At 40.6% G+C, this 13,958-nt stretch overlaps 2 protein-coding genes across 3 annotated transcripts in view; both read left to right on the top strand.

The window, feature by feature from the left end:
• LOC116716192 (FERM and PDZ domain-containing protein 4-like) overlaps positions 1-8,766 on the top strand; it is a 38,969-nt gene extending 30,203 nt beyond the window's left edge. Inside the window, exons 12-16 of the mRNA XM_032557086.1 lie at positions 656-745; positions 828-1,010; positions 1,098-1,236; positions 1,606-2,553; positions 4,156-8,766. Of these exons, the coding sequence (XP_032412977.1) occupies positions 656-745; positions 828-1,010; positions 1,098-1,236; positions 1,606-2,553; positions 4,156-7,517 (4,722 nt within the window). The 3' untranslated portion in view covers positions 7,518-8,766. The remainder of the gene's footprint in view (positions 1-655; positions 746-827; positions 1,011-1,097; positions 1,237-1,605; positions 2,554-4,155) is intronic.
• Positions 8,767-8,889: 123 nt separating this feature from the next.
• LOC116716193 (uncharacterized) lies at positions 8,890-13,578 on the top strand. 2 transcript variants are annotated; one of them, XM_032557088.1, is made up of 7 exons: positions 8,890-10,186; positions 10,434-10,535; positions 10,977-11,107; positions 11,218-11,379; positions 11,666-11,892; positions 12,540-12,671; positions 13,568-13,578. In XM_032557088.1, exons 1-6 carry the CDS (start codon positions 10,120-10,122, stop codon positions 12,640-12,642), a joined length of 792 nt encoding a protein of 263 aa, XP_032412979.1. In that variant the 5' UTR covers positions 8,890-10,119; the 3' UTR covers positions 12,643-12,671; positions 13,568-13,578. The 2 variants fall into 2 exon arrangements, with proteins under 2 accessions (XP_032412979.1, XP_032412978.1); XM_032557087.1 differs by lacking the exon at positions 13,568-13,578 and having other exon boundaries at positions 12,540-13,419.
• Positions 13,579-13,958: the final 380 nt, after the last annotated feature.

Below are 13,958 nucleotides of genomic sequence, written 5' to 3'. Positions count from 1 at the left end.
GACTGATAGAATAGCAAAATCATTGCTATTCTTGAAACCAACCATAAATGGATGGTGTTAACTTGGTTTACATTTCAACTTTAATTTGACCTAATGCATGCTCATTCAGTAATCAAAAAGGACCATTTCTATGTTTTTTAACCCTATGCAAAGCTTTAAAATAAGATTAATCTGGATTTGCGGTTTTTTAAACTTTGTACAAATGAGATAAAGATGTTACTTCTCACTAACTGTGCTTCAAAAAAAACAAATAAACTGACAAGTCCAGTTGTTTGAAGACATGCCACATGATTTGTGGAACCTATAGATAATCAGACCTGCTCACTATTCAAGCAAATCAGGGTTCATTATTTTGTGCTCAAGTCTCCAGAATGTCACTAAAACAACATAAAAAATATAAATGTTTGGAAATATATGGGAAAATGTGTAGGAACCCCGTTCACGGCGGAGTTCTTTCATACACAAGTGAGAGATAAAGAGCACTGCAGTGGATCAGATTTAACTGATATGATGGTATATAATGGAAACTCGGTGGTCCACATCAAAATGGCTCTATCGTTCTTTACATCCTCTAGAAGCCTCTAATGCGTCTCCTCAGATTGAAGTGATTTTATTTCTGAGTAATTACCTTTGTATCTCTCTTCTATCTTTACAGCTAACTGCATTGCAGGCCAAGGTGCATTACCTGAGGTACATCAGTGAACTCAAACTGTATGGAGGAAGAGAGTTCAAATCAATACTTTTGGTAAGACGTTTGTCAAAACCCTTGCCTTCGGAATTTGTTTGTAGGAACCTCTTTATATTGTTTTCTGTCCTTCTGGCTGCAGCAAGGCGAGAAACAGACGGAGGTGATGCTGTTAGTGGGCCCCCGATACGGGATCAGTCACGTCATCAACGCTCGGACCAACCTTGTGGCCCTCTTGGCCGACTTCAGCCACGTCAACCGCATTGAGATTCTTACAGAAGACGAGGCGAACGTCCGGCTGGAGCTTCACGTCCTGGACGTAAGAGTAAGTGTGATCGTCTCTCCTTACATTTTCTTTCTTTATTGATCATTTAATACACCTCACCCTCTGCCTGTCTCTCTGTTTTCTCAGCCCATCACACTGATCATGGAGTCCAGTGATGCAATGAACCTCGCTTGCCTGACAGCGGGCTACTACCGCCTCCTAGTGGACTCCAGGAGATCTATTTTCAACATGGCCCACTGCAATAACATAGCAGAAGATGACACTGGTGAGTCATCATTGTTTTAATTACTTTTGCAGATTTATTGCAGTCCTATCAAAACTGCATGTACTAACTATTTGGTAATAATTGTTCCGAGGAAGCACATTAATCTGTTGCATATTTATTGTAAACTTTATGTTCAGATGTCGGATTTTCTTGCTAAATATTTCACATAAAATTATTAAAAACTCTTGCTCTTACAGTCTTGAGAAATTATATGCAAGGTGAGATTAAACAATTTAAAAATTGATGTTTCTACTGAGAAGCATAAAACCTTAAACATTCGAAAGTAAAAGCACTGAAAGGGATTGCTGTTTTAAAGTTTAATCAAAATGAAATATGAAACACAAAGTAATATTCGCTTGCTTGCTGCAGGTCAAGATCGTGTCCTAGAGTGGCCGTACAGCACATCTTTAGGGGAAAATGAAGCGCCGTCACAGGGGGAGGCCTACAACAGAGACTATTCAGACAATGGGCAGAGGGAAAACAGCATTTCTCCTTACTTCCATGAACCACAAAACCTGGATGGCGACCACGGGACAAGAAGAAGTCCGTTGCCCCCTCCCCTTCCTCCACCCACCAGACACAAAACCCAAGACTCACCTCGAAGCGCCAAAGTTTCATTTATTTTTGGAGGTAACCCACCCTTGAACAGACCCAGGAACTATGACATAGTACTAGAGAGCCCAGAGTCTTCGGAGCCCTTTCAGTTCAATGAGCTTACGCACGTCTACAGCAACATCATAACTGAGGAAGGCGGTGAAGAGCCCGTGCTGAGGGACTTGTTCTATCGAGACACGACAGACGACGCAGAGGATGATGAGGATGCTTCCTGCGAGGAAGACTCCACGGGGGGGACTCCAGTGGGTGACAACAGGGAAGGTGGAGACGACTGTGGCAACCAGGGTGCGCGGTTGCCCACAGCAGCTGGCAAAGCTACTTTTCTCACTCTGTCTGGGTCCACAGATGATATCATCGATCTCACGTCACTGCCGCCTCCCGAAGGAGACGACGGCGTCAATGAAGACGAGGACGATACTCTGCTACAGACCCTCAACCTCGCAATTGCAGCGCCGCCGCCGGGCTTTCGGGACAGCATAGACGAGGACGTGGCCCCGGAGGGACGGCCTCTAAGCACATGCGATAATGACGACATTCCTGTATCGCTAATCGATGCTGTACCGACTCACGGAGAGGAAGAAGGAAGCAGCGGAGGGGAGAGTAGGTTAGAGAATGCAGTCATGGATTCTCTACAAGCGCTGGAGCATCTATCAGTCTCCGAACAGAGACCTCCTCGTCCACCTCCAAGCAGCAACAACACAGGTGTGTGTTAAAATCACAACAATGTTTGATCACTGTGGATTCCACTGCTATTCATTATTAATTTTTTTTAAGCAAAACATAATCGGCATGATTCAGTGTTCCGAGTTTGTCATTTGATCTCTTCTGCACAGTGATTAGTCTGCACCTGCACTTAAAATATTTTCTGCAAATCTTTTATTGCCATTGTTTCAGAATACTTTTATTATGATGTTGCACTAGTCCTGCTCCATGCTAGAGGCTTGTGGTCAAATAAGCAAAGTAGTTTTCAACAAAGTTGAACATATGGTTGCTTGGAAATTTAATCTAAAAAGAATTTCATTTTTGCTTTCTTAATTCGTCAAGGCAAAGAGAAAAAACTGTTCAAATTTACAATGCATATATAAAAAAGCAAAAAAGACGCAGCCAAAAAAAATCTGTCGCTCTGTCGGAATTACATGTCAAGGTAGATAGATGTTTAATTATCTTTGGTATGAGTTGTGCTTACACTAATCAGAAAAGGGCACCTGCAAGTTTCAGCCTCCTTTATTTTTCTGTCTGGATCTCATAGAAACTGCCTGGTTGAATGGTGTGTACATTCTGAGCATGGAGACGGTGGCCAATGTATAGTACAATTTTTAAATCACTTCGGAAAGAGATGGGAACAGAGGAAATGATGACTGGATAGGAGTGATGTGTTCATGCTGTTTAGTGCGGGTAAAAAGTAGAGCTGCAGCATTCTGAACTGTGTCTAGTCAATGGAGAGATGAGTTTTCCAGACAAACATAGACAAAGTGCATAATGCTGATAAGTGAGAAAAGCAACAGCAATACGCTAAACAGAGTTAATCCTAATCCTCACAGATTCAGCATTGATAATAAGCATTACAAATGAGATTAAACGTGTCTGCATGTTTTTTTTCTCCAGTTGAAACATTGCATTATGTTTGTACAGTGAAACCTAAGAATTCTAATTTATTCTGCTTGAACAATTTGAAACTTGCGAGTGTGTAAGCTTGCATACTTTTCCAATTGGAATAAAGGAAATGAGCATAATTCATCCATAAAAACATGAACAACATTCAGATAGCAAAATAGAGTCATGAATTCAATCCAGGCTGTGCATTGTTACATGTAAACAAAGCAAAGCACATATAGGTAACAAACATGAAGGAGCATCAACCGCTACATCTTCAACAGGATAAAGTAATCATGTGTCTCACTTCTTACAAATATTGAGGTCAAGTTCTTGAAGAAATTGACTTCATTGAAATCGCTGATCAAAAAATGACATTAATACAGTATTTGTGATTTTTGAATCCTAACTTCTTATCTGAAATCTACAACACAGTCCATTTTATTGCTGTCCTGGCATGGAGAGGTGAGGCAGGGAATCCACAAGACACCATTGATAACAATTCTTGTGGCAGCAACATGTGGAACAATCAGGGTAAACAAAATCATGGTCATAAAAGGAGTATCCATCCTTGCATGATGAGGAAAATTTATGCTTGAGTTATTCATATTCTAAAAACATTGCACTGGGATTTGTTTGTATTCATCGGGTCCACTGTATATTGGTTAAACTTTTGTTACATAATTAATATAAATCTTTGTATTTTCTTAGGTATTTGCACATCTCACGGATTTAGCCCAGAATCATCCTCAGATTCTGGCAACGAAACTAACTCTTCAGAGATGACTGAGATCTCTGAACTAGCTGCTACTCATAGACTCACCGACAGCCACATGCGTTTACTTGTAGCCACGCGAGAAGGATACCAACCGTTACTTGAGGAGAAAACTGAATTCCCAGTCTCACCTAATTCATGCACAACACAAGAAAAGAAACCTCGTAGTCCAACACGACACCTTCAGCCTCCAGCGGTTCCTCCAAGACGTAGTCCCCAGCTAGACCTGACATCATCAGGGTCGGACAGGTTGGAGCTGAAACCCCAGACTACTCTCTCGGTTACTCTCCAACGTCCGAGTTCGACAACGCCAGGAGGTAAACACCAGAAAAAGTCTGTACACTCGAGTGGAAAGTACAACACCTTCAGCACAAGAGAAGGACTTCGAAGTGAGATCAGTAACAGGCGCAGCTATCTGGATTTGAACCAGCATACTTCATTCAGTGAGCAGGAAGAAGGTAAGAGGAGACAGAATTCCTTTGTCGCTTCTCCTTCTTCCGTAGCTCAGGGCATTGGAGTAACAAGCCCAGCTTGCGACCATCGAAATAATCTTCGCCCTTCTTCAACTGTTTCCGATCGCTTCATAGATGTGGTCACTATGGGCGGCTGTGAAGGAGGTAACGGAGCTGCAGCCACTGAACAGGATGAGCATCTAGTTGTAGCATCCTTACTGTCCCCGAGCAAACAATCCAGAACAGGAGGTTCTGAACATGGATCAGATGCACAAAGTGACCATCAGCCAATTTCAAGACAACAGAGTGTGGCACGGTTGTGTGAGTACCACCTGGCAAAAAGGATTTCAAATTTGCAAGGAGAAGGCCACAGTTCATTGCAGGGCTCTCTGTGCTCATCACTTGATGCTGGTGGCAGCACAAACAGCAGTGCCTGTGCCACACCGACTGACTCTCCTCTGGGCCCTGGAGCTGTTGAGTCCAAACAACATCGCTCACAAAAGCACCCACTTTCAAGTTCTTCTTCCTCCCTACTAAGAGTGCAAAATTATGAAGACAACAAAACTGGATTTCAGAACCAGAACACCCAAAACAAAGAACTTCATCCGCATGCAGACCCTGCCCTCCTTCGTAAAATGCTGCCCAATATTCACCCGCCACTTGCTGGGGGGGAAACAAGTCGACCCCCCTCAGCAGCTCCATCCAAGCATAAGGAAGTGACAGGCACTGGAAGCAAGAAGCACCCCAATGACATCTGTCCTAAACAACAAGCCTGTTTTAAGGGGCTTAACCCAAAGGAAGGCAGTGAGGCCTACAGACAACTGATAAACTATCTTACAGTGAGCCAGATGCATCAGGGAGGGAAGTTACATAGTGCAGGTATGGGAGGGGCAGTTAAAAAAGACACCAGACGCTTTATCACAAGCAACCCTCAGCTAGTTGAAATGGTTAAGAATAGAGGGAATACCACTGCTCGCTGTCCGTGTATGCCTTCGTCTGTGTCATCTCCATTTCTCAGCCCTAATTTGGTAGCTCCTCATTCAGCCCCAATGCAGTTGGCAAATAAAAATTCAAGGTCTTACCTTTCAGCAACACTTCCTGCCAAACTCAAACGAAGCCCTGATATGCAAGTTCAGAGGTTGAATGAAGGTTTAGATTTTAGGAGCGCTACCGCTGAAAGGAGGAGCTCTTTTTCTGGTCTAGAAAGTGACGTTGGCAGAGATGGTATGGATGCAGAGCAATTTCTCTCGTACATTAAAAGACAAGACTGTATGAACCGTGACGGGGCTTTCAATCCAAGCCGAAATCGTGACTTTTTAAGCAACAGTAACCACCCTCCACCTCGCTCAAGAAGTCAACCAAGTGGCAGCACAGAGGAAGGATTCAGATCAGACTCGAGGTTGAAACATGCATCTTTTCAGTCTCCTCGACCAAATGATTCTTTTTGTTTCTCAACTGCTCCTACTTTGAGTGGTCAACGTGCAGACCTCAATGCTCTCTCACTAGGAAGGGGTGACCATCCATCAGCTTTCATCAGACAATCGTCTAATCGGACTAGAACTACCACTTCATCTCCAACACATAATCCACAATCTCTACCTCCTCCACCGCCACCTCTCCCACCACCTCCACCTTTATCTCTGCCAGTGCAAGCAAACTCCAGCGCTAGCAACTCAGGATGCCCTCAAGATTCCCTTCATCCTATCCAGTTGCGGCAAAACCAGAACCACATTCAGACTGTTGCACCAACCTTATCACAGACAGACCCCTTCAGCAGTAGCATGCTACGAGGGAGAGAGCTCAAACGCAGCTCAAGCAATGTGACGGCAAGCTCTGGAAGTGTGGAGGCTTTATTTGATAAGCCTATTCGTAGCCGGAGCCAGCAACCCTTGTCAGCACCTATGTCTCATCAGAGTGACACCAAAGTCCAACATAGACAAGCAAGAAAACGTCTTTCAAAGAGCTACTCCCAAGGATCTGTGTCTTCACATGCAACTTGTTGGTCCTCAGGCAGTGGGGTAGACAGTAGAAGGGCATCTGTTGCATTTCCATTACAAAAAGACTCAAAGCATACGAAGGGCTCTCAAAAACTGGACACCAGTCCTTGGAGATGCAATGGCCCCTTCAGCTACTGTTTCTTTAAGCGTAAGACCGAGGGAGAAGATGATGAAATTGAGTGGGAGAGGCCTAGAGGAAGCCGTCTTGGGAGCAGTATTGACAATAATGGTGCTGTTGCATCAACTATAAAACTCTATGGCTCAGCCGTGGATGAGCAGTTATATGGAGAGGTCCTCGACAACATGAGTTTTAGTGACCGTTTGGCAAGAATCAACGCTCTCAAGGACCGCATGTACGGCTTTCCTTCTGGCTTTAATGATGTTCGTCGAGATGCCAGCGAGCTCATTGCACTGGTGAGATCCAGTGTAGGTCGGTGCGACCGTGGTGCCCAGATGCCTATCCAAGATGTTTCCCAGTACAAGCAGCTCCTTTCTGTCGAGTCAAAAGAGTTAGGCCGGGCATGCCGGAGAATGGCACAGGCCCATGGCAGTCCAGATGAAATGCTGCTAGCTGTTACATGTAGCTTTCAGGTGCTATGCTGTCTGTGTGAAGCTTGTATGTGTCTAGTTCGGGGACTTGGAGCCTCAGCATCACAGCAGCAAAGAGAAGTTGTAGCAAAGGTTGATGAGGTTGTTATGAACTATATTTGTTTGCTTAAAGCAGCCGAAACTGCGACTGTAGGTGCCCCTGGGGAGCACAGTGTGAAAGCCCTGGTCCGCCACTCCAGTACCATGTCGGCTATTGCTAATGCACTCACCCGCTCCCTTAAAACGCTGCTAAGCAAGTAGAGGCTATTTCCAATGCTTTATAGTATGGCCTATGCAGTCAGTAGAAGTCTGTCTTTAGACATTTTACTGTTTCAAGTTCTCTGAAAGAGTCAGCTGTTTTCCTGTTGTGTCTAGGTGGTTTTTATGTCTAAAGATATATTTATTGCAATTAAACTTAACATTAAAATGACATATTATTGAAAATGCTTAAAGAGAGTAAATACTTTTACTGATGACATTATTATAATGTATATTTACAAAGCCATACTGCTACAAACCTTTGTAATACATGTACCTGGTAGATACTGTACCCTTTTACCTGTGCATTATGTAACTTATTTAAAGTGTATATAATGTACATTAATACTACATTATTATTATTTAAAGTAGCACTTTGGTGAAGCCATGAAGAACTCGGCTTACTTTAATATCTTGCAGAGATGGAGGGAAGACACTTTGTGTTCAGTCTGTTTGTGTAAAGTTTTAATAGAAATATAATAATTATTAAAAAAAAAACAATTTTAGAGTTTTAGGTGAAATTTGACATTGTCAAAACTGAGAAAAATATTACATTAAATTGTTGCACTTTTGCTTGTCGAAAGACAAAAAAGTATGCTTTATATAGTAATGACTTAGAGTATCATAGCATTGCTTTACTCTGTCATATTTTGTATTATGTTTGAGCAAAACACAAACTGTGAAAATATTTCCCACAAAAAACAAAATATTTAAAACCATACCAATATCGGCAATTTTGTGCAAATATTCCAGCTGATCTGATTTGCTTTGAGCAAATGTTACTTTTATTTTTTCAAATGTTTTATTTTTTTTTTTTTTTTTGCTTTAAATAGTGTTTTGTTCTGCTTTTGTGATTTCTTTTTGCATACAAAGAATCAAGAAGAAATTTTATTCTTTTTTGTTTTTGTTTTTTGGTTTTGCAATAATCCACCAAACTATTAAAATATGTTTTACAAGTATATGCCTTTCTGTGGATTTTTTTTCAGTCTGATTTTTTCAATGATTGTTCATTCACGTCATTTTCCTAAAACGTTTCACTCTGTTAATATGGGAACTTGTTTTGATTTTGTACACATTTACATTATATTGCCAATTATGTATGCTGTTGCCTTTTATACACATTTTCATGTGTTCTGAGTTTAAAACGACGTTTTCAGCAACTCTTGTGATTTCCAATTCAAAAGGACATAAAACTTTGGGTTGTTGTTGACAGCTTTTTTTCCCCTTAATAAATGAAATCATTTGAAAACAACACTTTACATTTTCCAGGTTTTCCATTGTGAACAAACCACAACATGCTAAAACAAGTCACCAAAATCCTAAAATGTAATCATGGTACCTAGAGCAGTTCTACCCTTTGCTCAATTTTATAGGCCAGACTAAAGATTGTCAAAAATAAATACCAGTACTTGGGCAAGAATATTTTTTGAACAGAAAACTCTAAAATGTAATTACTTGGAGACCAGAACAGAGGATATGTTTGACAATTGCCAAAGACTTCATTCCATGGAACGAATCTCATAACTCTGAACCATGGAGGTAGAAGTCTCAAAGTTTGGGGATTCTTTGTTGCAGCTCGCACCCCATCACAAAACTCAGTAGGAATTCTACTCCGTATTCAAGAGAGCTTCTGAGAAATAGCTGAGAATGAATAAAAGGAAAGTACTGAGCTGAGGTCGTATTTTTATTGGGATGTTTGCTGAAACAGGGTGTACAAGCAAGAAGCCCCTCAAATATCTCACGGATGAAAGTGAGGAGAAGGCCCAACTCTCCTCAGACTGATATCAAAGACTGGAGGCTTCAACAAGCCTCCCACTAAAGTTATTTCAGCTAAAATGGACAAAACTAAGTGTTGAGGTAGGTTGTGCTGAGCTGCTTTAGGTGTTTTTATATTTTATTTAGTGTGTCAAACAAGGTAAATGTATAAGTGCAATAACATCTTTTTCAGGAATAAAAAAGTGAGATTTGAAAATATGTTTTAAAAAAACGTATTTATTGGGGTATTTTTCTTCAATGTGGCTCTGGCTAAATAGAAGAAATATTGTCACCATTTAGTGTAAAATTATATAATATACACTGTACACAATTATAGGAAAGAGATGATACTTGGTGAAATCTTAATGCGTGGGCTCCTTTTTTTACGTATAATAGTTCCTGCGTGGTTTACGTGACGCTCTCCACCAGCAGCAGGGTACGCGCGTAGGCGGGGTGTCCGAACCTAGTTTATTAGCATGTTAGGCGCGTCCTTTACGCACGTTACGCACGTCAGCCTATCATTTTGGAGCATGCAGAAACAAGCCACACCCGCGCGGCAACTCGTGTAGCGCGCTCCTCAAAGCATTGTCTTGGTAGACAAAAGTTTTAGACTTCTTTTCGTCTTGGGGTTTAGAAAGTTTCCACTGCAGGTGCACTGTGTTCACCTGCAGTGCTTAGTTGATAAAAGGTAACTTTATAGCAACCTTAAAGGAGTTGCTGACCGACTGGTTATTCGCAGCCCGGCTGCCAAAGCAGAGAAGTATTTATTGTTCACCCGGTGGGGTTTAAAGTTCTGGCTATATTAGCAGGTAGTTAGCTCCAAACCTTCACTCATAGAAGTTTAGTAACAATGTCGGCGATGTGTCAGCAACGACGTGCCTTGGTGGAAATACCTGCTCCACAACCTAAAATTGCAGGTAAGTCTGAATCAAACACAGAAAAGGTATTTATTCGCATGTTAGAGTTCATTTAATGATGCTGTTTATGCTACAAGTTCCCTTGCTACCATGCTAACCTTACCGTGATGCTAATTAAAACTATGTTTATTTACTCTTAACTTAAAATATTTCCAGGTTTTTTGCAGAAACAACAAATGCCGCATTATGAGCAGTTTTTTTAAAATTATTATTATAATTTAAAATCTTGTCCGATTTTTTTTTCCAGCTCGAATGAGAAGGTCTTACTTAGAAATCCTCGGAGCTCGTTTCGCCCCTGCTCCACTTCCAAGAGGCAGCAGAAACCCAAACCCAAAGCGAGCACACTCTTGTAAGCACCTTCATTAAACTACAACAACAGCACCATCAAAAGTGCTGCTGGGTTTGTGTTATGCGACACCTGCACAGGGAATATAAGGGAATTTATTGCAGTTAATTTGGACAGCCCTGTGATTTCCATCTGTATTTTCTGTCTAAGTCTTATAATTTTCTTTCAAGTTAAACAGTTGAGCACTGCTTTTATTAACTGAATACATTTCAAGTTGGTTGATTTCTGTGAGTTTGGGGGGGATCAAAATACAGAACTTATCTGTCGTTTTCTTTGGTGAATAGTGTTAAAACAATACATGCTCCAAGCTTTATAAGCTATTTTATGATACTTTTCTTTCTAAATAATAAAACTATATTTGCTTTTTTTTCCCCCATAGCCTTCTGAACTACGGTTCGGATAAGTAATAAGTATTCTGTGCACTTCGATCATTGTCTGTTGCAGTGGACCTGTCCTTCGGTGGTGTATGGGGAGAAAGAATCGAGGACCAGTGTGAAAAGATGGACGATCATCCTACCCCACTCTCCAAACAGCAGCTTGTTCAGCTCATCAGATCACTCATCTTGGTTGGACAGGTAAGAGAGCTTTACAGTGTGTAGATACTGAGTATTTGTAAAGTAAAAAAATAAATAAAAATCATTGCATGAGATTTGGCCTGAAACATGATCTGCTGCGTTACCCCTAGAGCCAAGAGCCCAAAATGGTGGCAACAGACCTCAAGTGTCTCCAGGAAGACCTCCAGCTAAAGAAGACAAATGTTTACAGGTCAATCCCATACTCAAGGTTTGGCTCCAACAGGGACGCTCACTGCTACAGAAAGGCCTATCCTCACCTGGTGGCATTCAAAGTATGTGTAATAATAAAATAAAAGTAAAAATTGTGTAACGGGGGCATTTAGTGGAAGGCAGTTTTCTGTTTATATAAAAAAAAAAAAAATAGACTTTGATGAATATATGATCCAGCACAGTCCTGCACAATTCAACTGGAAAACAAATGTATTTTTATATGTTTCCATTTTATTTCTTGATCAAAGCTCTTTTTGACCCTGCAATTTTGTCTGTAATTAATGTATTTTAAAACTCCACAGGACTCTTGTGTATTAACAGCTGACTTGATTGCATCATTCCCCTCAGGTTTCATGTCAGGAGTGGGGCCAGGTTCTCCTGAGGAACAAAGAGTGGGACGCTGTGTTGGAGCACTCCCTCATGGCGTGGCGATACACCAGTGATTTACCGCAGTGGGACACAGTCAGCCATAACGCGATGAGAGAGCAGTGCTACAGCATCCTGGCTGCTCACAGTCTGGCTGCGCTCCAGCACTACTGCCCAGAGCCCAGCAGAGGACAGGAACTGCTCAGGAGGTAACGCAGGCTTTTAACGCCACTTGAACTTGGATGCAGACATGCATGCACTCTTCCTGTGTTTTTAAATGGATTTTAAATACTTCTCAACGGCCGTAAGGTAAGTTGGAGAAAAGGGTTGGTTTTCCTGCAGATATATGCAGGAAATCTGAGGGTTTTATTTAAAATATTAGTAAGACCCTCATAGATGAGTTTTTCAGTGGGTTTGAACACCATGTATAATTATCCTTTCACTTAACAGTTTGTACCCTGTCTCATAATGATCTAAAGTCCAGTAAAATACTCTGAAGTTTGACGTTTTAACAAATAAATAAACTAAGACAGTTTTAAGATGAACTCTGCTGATTGGTTGGCTGCCCGCATAAACATCCAGCTAAAGAAAAGCAACATAAACATCCTACTGGAGTCTCACTTTGCTGCCTGCTCCATGTAAGTTTCAGGTCAACCTTATGATTACTGTTTGAACTCGTTCAGTTTTTAGAATGTGAACATGCCGATTAATTGGGGTTAGCAGTTAAATTGCTAACATTCATCTGAGCCGGGTAGCCTGACTGTTTTTATTATTTCTAGGATATATCATGCCGTTTGTTCGAAGGAGACCTTCATACGGAAAATGCGATAAACGTCACTTTTCCTTCTGTTTCTAGGTTTAAGATGGCTCAGCTGCAAAGCCAGTTGATAGTCCCCTGTATTGAGGGACTGCAAAGGATTATGGGATACACAGACGATATTTCTATGGATACAAAGTGACCTGATGATTCTGCTCAGCAGCTGGATTTGTGAAAACTGTTCCTCATGGTTAACTCCTCCAATGATTGTTTTAATTGGTGAAAAATGCTGTTTTCTTGGCTGATTAATCACAGAATCCACAACAGGACTGGTGCTGCTAAAATGATCTTTGTGTGTTTGTTTGTTTGTTTTTTGCTTTAAATAAGAAGATCAAGTTAATAATTTATTAGTTTACTTTATCTAGTGCTTTCACACCAATTTTCATACAATTTTGCATAGGTAAAGTACTCTATTGCTACAAGATGGACATCTGAAATATAAAATAATGTAGACTTTAAAACGTGTCCTTAATGATCCTTATATAAGAAAGTAATGCTGGATTTAATCACATTAGAAGAAAAGCTTAAATGCTCTTATTTGGCATCTCCATATATTATTTTCCAGCCATTTAAAATATACTCCCTTTTCAGAGTATTAATATTCACTTGGTACTGGCAGGAGTTTAAATAAATGTGGGTGTGTGTGTGTGTGTGTATATATATATACTTTTAGAGCTCTTTAGAGAATAATTTGCATTGACAGATGAATTGTTAAGAAGGTTATTGCCTCTTTTTTGCGTATTAACTTCCATGTTACTGTTGGAAACCCTGTAACATGTCTGCTTTGTCTCGTCTCGTGATTTCCTGTTGCATCGTGTTTTTCATGGAGTCCTTTATTGCACTGTCAGTGTTTGTCCTGAAAACTTGAAAGTTTTGATAAAATTGATTTCTAATTTAAATAAAATTGATATGAACTGCATTGAAACCTGTCTTGAATGTTATGCATGTTGGTTTTGTTCAAATGTCAAATTTTTTACTGTCGAAATTTATAGGCTATGTAGAGTTGCAAATGTGTGTGGTATTTTTTTAATATATTTTTTTGTAGTTTTACACATTTTTATTTTGAGTGATTTGTGAAGAAAATTACCATTCTTAAAAGTTTATTCTTAGAGTTTTATTGGTTCAATCATTTCTTTACTCTGCCTTTAAGTAACCACTGTGCACCACTAGATGGAGCCCTTGTTGCATCTTCTCCAGCATCCAAATCAGTTTGAGAGCCAGTCTCGAGTCACATACCAATGTTGATGCTACTGAAGAAACAGCTGTTGCCATGGCACTCTGAAGAGCTAAGATTAAACAATTTCTGAATGCTATTTAGGTTTAATAAATGAGGCTGTTGGCTGATACTTAGGCCTCCTGCTGTATTGACATGTATTCCCTGTGGGAACAAGCGGACTATGATATCTATAGCTTTTATTGCTTTTCTGGATTTAACTCTGGCACTTGTTTCCATGGTAG

Source organism: Xiphophorus hellerii, chromosome 24 (assembly GCF_003331165.1).
Source record: "Xiphophorus hellerii strain 12219 chromosome 24, Xiphophorus_hellerii-4.1, whole genome shotgun sequence".
NCBI classification, from domain to species: domain Eukaryota; kingdom Metazoa; phylum Chordata; class Actinopteri; order Cyprinodontiformes; family Poeciliidae; genus Xiphophorus; species Xiphophorus hellerii.
Note: the sequence above shows the minus strand (reverse complement) of the source record. Positions and strands in the feature narration are given on the sequence as shown.